Raw genomic sequence first — 8,569 nt, forward strand, 5'->3', positions numbered from 1 at the left:
TCCTCTCTATTCAAGCTCTGGTTCTAATCATGACAACCAACACACAGCAGGAAAACGCAACCGGCCAAACCGGGTCCGGGGTCCTCGCCAGGCGGCTGCATATGCGACGGCATCGCTGCTGTCCCCGTCCAACAGTTGCTGAGAAACAAGTACTCAGTGGGACTGTTCGCTTCATCTTATTCAGCCGGTTTATCAGCCACTAAACAGTGTTTTCCTCTCACAATAAATCAGCTGTTTCAGCTTTTCAGCCGGCTTATAAGCTGAAGCGAACAGGCAGAGTATAATTGTGTCCTCAGCCACTAAACCGTAGTTTTTGCTTGTTGGAACTAGGAAAGTTAGCAAGAGAAACAAAACTTTAGTTGACTTTCCAAGAACAGCACGAACGAAACAAAGCACTAGGACAGACAGGAACCACCACCCTTATTTTTGGTGTATACTGCGTGAATCTTCTGTTAGTCCAAGATTACAACGAGAACAATATGCTACAAAACCTAGGTGGTCTTTCCTAGACAACAAAACAGCATTGTCGATGTTACAGACAGATACACGACATTTCAGCTCATTCCGTCATTGATCCGAAAGAGAGAACGCCGGCTCAACTGGAGCGAGGTAAAACATCAGCAAGTGACTCCGAATGGAAGAACTGCAGCTGCCACCGGTCTGCCCTCCTCGTTCAGGATATTATATGTCGAAGCCGCATTCCTCTGCAAACAATGGAAGCATCGGATTACCTATTAGCAGAGCAGCAGCAGAGGTTTCCTTCCTTTTCAAAATTTTAACCTTTGTTTTTGGAAAACAAGAAGATGATAACAGTGAAGAGGGGGGCATCTATCTGGTCACTAATATGCATACCGAATCGACGGCTTCAAGTTTCATTCCAGTCGACCGAATGAAGTTCCGCAGCTCGGGACTGACCGGGTGGATGTGTTTTCCACAACCAAGAATCAAGATCTCTGGACAAGAATGGCATATCAAATGTTGTCAACCAAAGTAATTTTTCTACCTATGAGGAGAATGCAATATACACGAAGTTAAAACAGGATTTGAAGCACTATCTTGAGCCCCACCATAAGAAGTGTCTGCACAGCAGCAACGTGCATAACTAAGGATTGCCCATTGACTAAACAAACATACATGAAATCTCCAACCATGCAAAATCATGAATGTTTTTTAGCTTTTCTAATAGGGTGGCACCAACACCATTGGTAAAACCAAGGAATAATGCCCACGTAAAACATGGGATGACGACATTAGCACGAGTGTGAAGGTTAACTGAGTATCTGCCAAGATAAAATTACCTGGGATAGGGTGTACAACTTTGAAGATTGATAAACTGCATTATTGAAACAAAGGAAAAGTGTCATTAAATAACATATAAGTAGGAATATTATCACCACCACAAATACAAACAAAAAGTTACAGAAACAAGAGTTCTAAAATATAAACTATCAAAACATCAATATTCATATATAGAATGGAGTATACAACACTTGCACCAAAGACTTAACTTCAAGTGGGAGTCCTACCTTTCAGCAGTTATCTCAGAGAACGTTTTGGGTGCCCATGTCATTATCTTGTTCTCTACAATCAATAAGCTGCCTTCATATTTTACATTATTAATCTTGAATCCAGTGTCATCATACCTGCAAACAGCAAAAGACACATGATTCAATGTTCCAGTCCAAACTGAAGCACAGAACAAATAGTACAGCTTATGTGCTTTTCTTTGATATATAAATAGAAAACGCACACAACATCGAAAACATAACATGAGAACTCCAAGCCTCCAAGATATGGCGAAATTCAAGCACATTTTTCTAGTCAATAGGTTTTCACATTTGTGTGTTACTCCTACGAATTGCAAATCAGTGAGGCCGACTAGTTGATCAAGGAAATATCACAAAATTTGCAAACAAAATATAGGGAATACAAGAAATTCAGAACATTCTGTCCCACACAACACCCATGCGTGTGGTTGCAAATGGAACTTTTTTAGAGGAACAGAGAATATGAGAAATTCAGAACATTTTGTCCTACACACCACTCATGCGTATAATGCTGAATGGATTTGTTAAAGGAACAGCCAGAGATCTTCGAATGCCTTATTGACACTAAAAGATAGTTCAATACAATACCTCTATCCCCTGTTGTATGTCTAAGAACAAATTTTTACTTTAGTTTATTATAATGGAGGCTTTCTGGCATGGTTTTTAAAGCGTTAAGGCGAGGCGAGGCGAGCCACCACCGTCTTATCGCCTAGGCGCCGCCTTGGCGGGCTAAGGCAACACCTTAGGCGAGGCAAGCCACCACCACCTTGTCGCCTAGGCGACGCCTTAAAACACTGCTTTCTGGATTACTAGTTGGTGCATATGGAAGCAATTATTTTAATCATAAGCTGCACTGCCATGCAAGGTGGAAAAGACAATCTGAGGAGATTTACAAAAGGGTGTCAATCCTCATATAGGATTAGAAACAGGTCTACATCCACATATTTTAAGAGGATTGACAACCCTTTGTAAATTCTGGTGTCTATCATTTCTTCCACTTGGGGCTGTTGTATCACTGTAGCATCCCCTCAGGGTGCCCCTCCCCTTTCTTGTCCACATGTACACATTTCTCCTTTTCATTTTAGTAGAAAACCACTGAACTAAAACACCGAAAACATAACAGGATAACTCTCTAAACCTCCAAGACATGCAGAAAATCAAACATGTATGTTCAGTAGATTTTTCCAGTAATGTTACTCCTGCAATTTGCATATCAGCGAGGCTGGACAGGTTGATTTCAAGTAAAAAGCACCAAAATTATAAGCAAATGGAGGATAGAAATTCAGTACATTTAATTCTATATTTCTACATCTCACTCATGCCGGTAGTGTAAAAAAATTCTTTTAGAGGAACAGGCAAAGATCCCAATGTCTTATCAAAAGAAGAAGCAGTTCAGTACAATGATTATCTCAAAAGCCAGCAGCTTAACAGGGAAAACGGATGCGGTATTTAACATACAATGCCAACCTTCACTCACCAGTACATTACAATAAGGGTGCTCAGAATCAATGAAAGCTCTAGGCATGCAGTACCAAACGGCCAAAAACACTAAAAGGAAGAAAAACGTCACTCCTTGTTTTTCAAGAAAGCAATAATGAGGGCCAACCAACCATATATTTTCCAATTTGCTAGATGTCGCGTTCTTTTTCTTAGCATTCCAGAACAACTGAATCCTAGGCTTATCAAGTTTTCCCAATACTAATTGAATCAAGGCAAACAACCATATTAGTGAGGCAAATGTATTTCACAGATAAGATGGCTTATTGGGAAAAAAAATGCAAGGAAATACTGAATCTTCACCATAGCAGAAAGAGGTAACTTTGGACATGTTAGGTGAATTCCAAGACCAACATGACCAGAACAAAATGTAAAACAAGATATCATCAAGTGTCCTCCATGTTCTGATGTATGCTAATCAAATTGTTAATATGCTAATAGAAGAGAATATACTACATGATTAAGATATTTTTTCTATGAAAAAAAGAGAAGATAGCAAGGACAGGAACACATTAGGTCATCCACGTTTTCCTATTTATTCAATCTGAAAAGAATCAGTCAACTTTTCTGAAAAAAGTAGTCATCAACAGATGTACATAACAATTAGTTCCGATTCATCTCCCTACAAATTAAAGGATCATGACATTGGCTTTGGGGATAAAAGTGAACAAGGAAAGATGGCCCTCATGCCTCGAATCAATATTAGTTTCAAGACATGCTCCGTCACAGACTCACCGGCATTTATTTGCTAATAAAAGATCATCAAATAATATACCCTCTGTATTCTAACATGTGGTAGATAAATGCCATAATCTGTGACTAGACGAGAATATAACACGCAACCAAGAAATATTTTTATAGGGCAATAAAAGCAAAAATATTTGCCTATTCAACCAGAAAGAGATTGGTTAACTTTTATCAATGTCAGTTATGTAAACAACTGCTCATAAAGATTCAAGTTCCAATTAATGTCTCTAGAAGCTGAACGATCATCACATTGCCTTGACAGATCACCTTCATGCCTTGATCCTTTACCAATTTTACAATTGCTGCAACACAGGTTCTGTAATTTATGTGCGAGCAATATGATCAATTTCTGAGCTTCTGGCTTATATTGAAGTGACCACTTCCCACCAAAGCACACATGTCTCAAACGCAAGTAATCCGTCAGAGAAATAAAATCCAGTTTCTACGTGCATAATGGTTCTTCCAAAATCCATCAATCCCAAGTCTTAACTACAAAGCAGATTACACGCCTTGCATTTGCATAGACAATCATATCTCAAAATTAGGAAATAGGGAGTGCACCCTATAACACTTAAAATTCCTGAAGTTGAACGAACGAAAATAATGAGGCGAAAGGATGCAAGGAGAGATTGCGTACGACTGGAATCGGAGCTGGTCTTCGGGGACGCTGTCGATGAGGTTGATCTGGTCGTACAGAGAGAAGGTCCTCCTGCTCACACCCGCATCGCAGTCAAATCAGATCCAATCAAGCACCAACAAACACACGGGAGGAACAACGGCAACAACTAGCATTTCCACGGTCCGCAGGAAGTGGCCGTGTACCTGAGAGAAGGAAGGCGCCTGAGCCGTGCGCCATCGGAGACGGGTTCGCTACGCAGCGACTTCACCAGCTGCGGCAGCGCGCCCAGCGCTTTCTGCCCCCGCGCCGCCGCCGCCATCGCCTCCCTCCCGCTTCGCCGGCCGGTGGGTTCCTCGGTGGGGCGCTCGTTCTAGAGGCGTCGAGGGATTTTACATCTAACACATTGTAAATTGTTACGAAATTCGAAAGAGTCCACTTGACGTTTGGAGACGATTTTGGAAGACATTTGGCCCATATCGCTATGAGTTGGGCTGGGCCTGGGGTTATTTGCGTATTCTCACATAGTGGGCGACGGCGAACTGCCGACGTGGTCGGGATGGCTGCGGCGGGCGGCGGCGGCGGAGGAGGAGGAGGAGCGAAAGCGGCGGTGGCAGAGCAGATAGCGCAGGCGGTGCGGTCCACCTCCAACCTCCTCCAGCTCATGGAGCAGTCCTCCCCCGCGCAGGTCTCTGCCCCGTCACCATCTCCTCCTCCCTTCGACCTTGTTTATGTTCCAATTTTGCATGATTTCTATATCGGTTTGGTGATTAGAAAAAAATTACAATTTACTCATGATTAGATATGGGCCGATTTGTCCGAATTCTGTCTTCAGAACTAACGAGGTTAGGAATCTTGTGATGGATTTCTATCATTGTTAAACTCACTTGCGCTTAGGGCTTGGGTCAGAACTGATTGCCCCATTCTTATGAATATGGGTTGAATGTTACAATTCTGCATCTTACGACATTCTAACATTCAACTGGCATCAAATGAGCAGTGTGTGCTTTGGTTGGCATTGAAAAACTTTCACAACACTGCTCTAATCTCGAATCAGAACGCTGCTCTGAACTTTCCATTCAGATGAAACATTGTATATAGAGTGATAGATGGTTCTATTGTTTTCCTTCTGGTCCATCCATCATTAATTAGAACCACTACTCCACTTAATACGAAATTGTTTCAGAGTTCTTCCGGCTTCTAGCCATCTTTTGTACCAGTGTATAAGGGAAGAAAAGTCCTCTGGCTACAAGCCTGCAATTACCAGTATGCCAATGCACTGAATTCAAGAGCATCAATAAATTTAAGAAATTGCATCCAGTACGAATTTATTGTAGTGTACTCCTTTCTATCAAGGTAGAGGAAATGAGTTTCTCAAAGTGGGATGATCATCACTAAGAGAGGTGTAATTTTGGTCTCAGGTTCACTTGGCCAAACTTCCCAAGAATCTCTTGGCAAAAGCATCTTTTGCACAGAACACAGAACAGGTAAGAAGTGTAGCATTGGATGCCAAACTACTTGTTGTAAATTACCCACTAACATTTTTGTTCTGTTCTAGGTGCTACACCAACTACCGCAAGTAATTTCTTCCTTGGATGCTTATATGGACAGGAGCTTGCAAAGGTGAGCTTCCCCCACTTTATGCTGTATGCATATTATTCATTATCTGCTCTTTAGAAATTTCACAATTTTCTCCAAAAGTTAGTCATGGAGCTTTTTGTAGCTGTATTTTGTCATGTACAGATTCAAACCAACCAAGTTGAAGTTCATTTTTCTTCCTCTTCGGCCATAAAGGGGTCACTTCACATTTGTTCATAGCAAATCAAGTTCCAAATCATGCCTCTCAAAGCTCAATGATCATGCACTAATGATAGAAATAAGGGCTGTATGCCTCAATTCTTTACCACTTTCTTATAAAAATGCTGCTAGACAAGAGCATCAATTTGTTTGTGAACAAGAAGATCAATTTCCAAGCTTCCAGCTTGCATCGAAATTACCACATCAAAACACAGTGATCTAGGCACATCCCTCATAAAAATATAATCCGCTTTGTACATTTCTGTAGCACACATAATGGTTCTTCCAATATCCGTCAATCTAAGCCTGAACTATAAAGAAGAGTTACACACATTGTTCAGATTCCAACCAACTTGGTTGATGTTTATTTTGTTCAATATCACCTCTGATAAATCCTCCATCTTTTTTTTTCTAAAAAAATGCAGTGCCTCTCAAATTAAGACAGTCACACAGCTCTTGTCAAATATGGAGAACACTCAGCTGAGATCCATCTTGCCTTCCTCTCAGATGAGGAAAGATACAAAGAATACCGAACATGAAGAACTCAGGGTTGAATGACACGTTCGCTGAGACGAAACGGGAGGCTTGGTTTCCTCTATCATTCTGATTAAGAAGTTTTGGTACCATGGTTTTGGAGGTGATTTAGAAGTAATTAGAAACAACTGGGAAAAGGATCCATCGTTGCATAATGTTTGTTCCACATCCTATTCGATTGTTCAATGGTACTCCCACATTCTCTTTTGATTGTATTATTTCCTCATAGCACAATGACCAAGGAAAATAATCCTACCTATCATCCTACTTATCATCCATTTAATCGTGCCATTAACTAGTCCTCGTAAACAAGCGATTTATTAAAGCTTAGACTTCTTGATACCCATGTAGCCAATCTCGGTTGGAAGAATGAAGAGTCACGCATTAGATCTGAGACAACCATTAAGTGGATGGATAAATTATCAAAAGAGAATTTTTCAGATTTGGAAATATGCCTATCAAAAGCGAAGAGGGAGTATAATATTCTTCAGGTGTCATGTGATGTTTAGGCAACACGTGCTTGTTGATTACTGCAATTTCCGGGTCTGTAACAATGTTTTCATGTAATTGCATTGACTGGTTTTAGTGGAAAATTTAGGGATAAATTAAGATCCCCTTCAGGATTAATAAATTAATTAAGTGATGAAACGTTTGCGGTGGCACAGCTCTTTGAAGCATTTTATTGGATTTACCTGACATGATGTGAGGTAAATGTATACCCTGCATAAGATACATCAATGGTTTGTCCCTTCTCTCTATAAAAGGGGAGGGCAGGTCCTGATGACCCAACCGTGTTCCCTTCTTCTAGTGTCATGATGCTCGACTTCAGTAGTAGTCAGCAGCAGCAGGTACCAGTGAATGAAGGAGCACCGATATATTGATTCAGGAATTAGAGGCGATTGGGAAGAAGAGAGATGAGCCTTCCACGGAAGCACCATAGTGGCCCACGATAGATCACACTTCCTGATATCGGCAGTGTTCTTGGTGCTGAACTGATAGACTCCCGCCTGCTGCATGCCCCAGTGCTAATTCCAATTCAAATCCTGTCGACCAGGGATCACTAGTCCCTGACCAGTGACTAGCATTTCAATTTGACTGGTGAAGAAAACAGGCCATGCTGTTTGATGGTAGAAGCAAAGCAATGAGCACGAAAAACGTGACTGGTGGGAGTTGGAGGCGTAAGGAAGGAGCGGTCGACGGAGTTCAACTTCTAGAAAAAGCTCAGTGTACTGAGTAGCACGTCTTGGCCCGCTTGACGTACCTCAAAGCAATGACATCCTGGTATCCTTTTTGTTGGCCCCCTCAAGGACACGATGGACCAGCGGGCCCTGCTAGGGAGAGTTGGGACTCGCCAGCGTGGGAAAGGGTTGCTGGCGCTAGAGATGCAGCTTTGATTGGGTCAGATAGAACCAACCATTATCAAAACCACAAAGAATAGTGCAAAAACTCTATCCATTGGCAACACGATGGATGGATCCTTTTGTTAGTTACTTCTAAGTCACCTCCTGAACCATGGCACTCAAAACTTCTTGAGCACAGGGCAGAGAAACCAAAACCTTCCATCCCTGAGTTCTCAGGTCGGTATTCTTGATATCTTTCTTTAGCTGAGAGGAAGGCAAGATGGCTCTTCTCCATGCTTGACAAAAGCTGTGTGAGAGAGTCTTAATTTGAATCATAAAAAGTAGTGTCAGTGAAGGGAGGCAACAAGACGGTATTCAAAACTAGTGCGACAGTCTTGATAATGGTATCTTTATGAATCCTGCGTGTAAGCTCTGATGTGAGGTAATACTGCCTACCCTGCGTAAGATACACATCAATTACTTGTCGTTGA

General features: G+C 41.6%; 2 protein-coding genes across 2 annotated transcripts; one reads left to right on the plus strand and one right to left on the minus strand.

Moving 5' to 3' along the window:
- Positions 1-395: 395 nt before the first annotated feature.
- LOC101784312 (NADH dehydrogenase [ubiquinone] 1 alpha subcomplex assembly factor 3) lies at positions 396-4,805 on the minus strand. Its single transcript, XM_004983527.3, has 6 exons — positions 4,614-4,805; positions 4,429-4,500; positions 1,527-1,643; positions 1,299-1,333; positions 853-953; positions 396-704 (listed from the first exon to the last, which is right to left on the minus strand). The coding sequence occupies exons 1-6, from the start codon at positions 4,727-4,729 to the stop codon at positions 618-620; spliced, it is 528 nt and encodes a 175-aa protein (XP_004983584.1). The 5' UTR covers positions 4,730-4,805; the 3' UTR covers positions 396-617.
- Positions 4,806-4,892: 87 nt separating this feature from the next.
- On the plus strand, positions 4,893-7,021 carry LOC101783906 (tobamovirus multiplication protein 2B). The gene is made up of 4 exons (XM_004983526.3): positions 4,893-5,095; positions 5,829-5,894; positions 5,966-6,030; positions 6,630-7,021. Exons 1-4 carry the CDS (start codon positions 4,967-4,969, stop codon positions 6,760-6,762), a joined length of 393 nt encoding a protein of 130 aa, XP_004983583.2. The 5' UTR covers positions 4,893-4,966; the 3' UTR covers positions 6,763-7,021.
- Positions 7,022-8,569: the final 1,548 nt, after the last annotated feature.

The sequence above is a fragment of the Setaria italica genome, chromosome IX, assembly GCF_000263155.2.
Source record: "Setaria italica strain Yugu1 chromosome IX, Setaria_italica_v2.0, whole genome shotgun sequence".
NCBI lineage: Eukaryota > Viridiplantae > Streptophyta > Magnoliopsida > Poales > Poaceae > Setaria > Setaria italica.

What these genes read in the sequence shown, in the direction of transcription:
- LOC101783906 (XM_004983526.3), top strand. Translation starts at nt 4,967, where the DNA reads ATGGCTGCGGCGGGCGGCGGCGGCGGAGGAGGAGGAGGAGCGAAAGCG. An exon ending in AGCAGTCCTCCCCCGCGCAG is followed by an intron (nt 5,096 to 5,828) that starts GTCTCTGCCCCG and finishes TTTTGGTCTCAG; the next exon opens with GTTCACTTGGCCAAACTTCC. An exon ending in ATGGACAGGAGCTTGCAAAG is followed by an intron (nt 6,031 to 6,629) that starts GTGAGCTTCCCC and finishes AAAAAAATGCAG; the next exon opens with TGCCTCTCAAATTAAGACAG.
- LOC101784312 (XM_004983527.3), bottom strand. Translation starts at nt 4,729, where the DNA reads ATGGCGGCGGCGGCGCGGGGGCAGAAAGCGCTGGGCGCGCTGCCGCAG. An exon ending in GACCAGCTCCGATTCCAGTC is followed by an intron (nt 1,644 to 4,428) that starts GTACGCAATCTC and finishes TGCTGTTTGCAG; the next exon opens with GTATGATGACACTGGATTCA. An exon ending in AACTTGAAGCCGTCGATTCG is followed by an intron (nt 705 to 852) that starts GTATGCATATTA and finishes CATTGTTTGCAG; the next exon opens with AGGAATGCGGCTTCGACATA.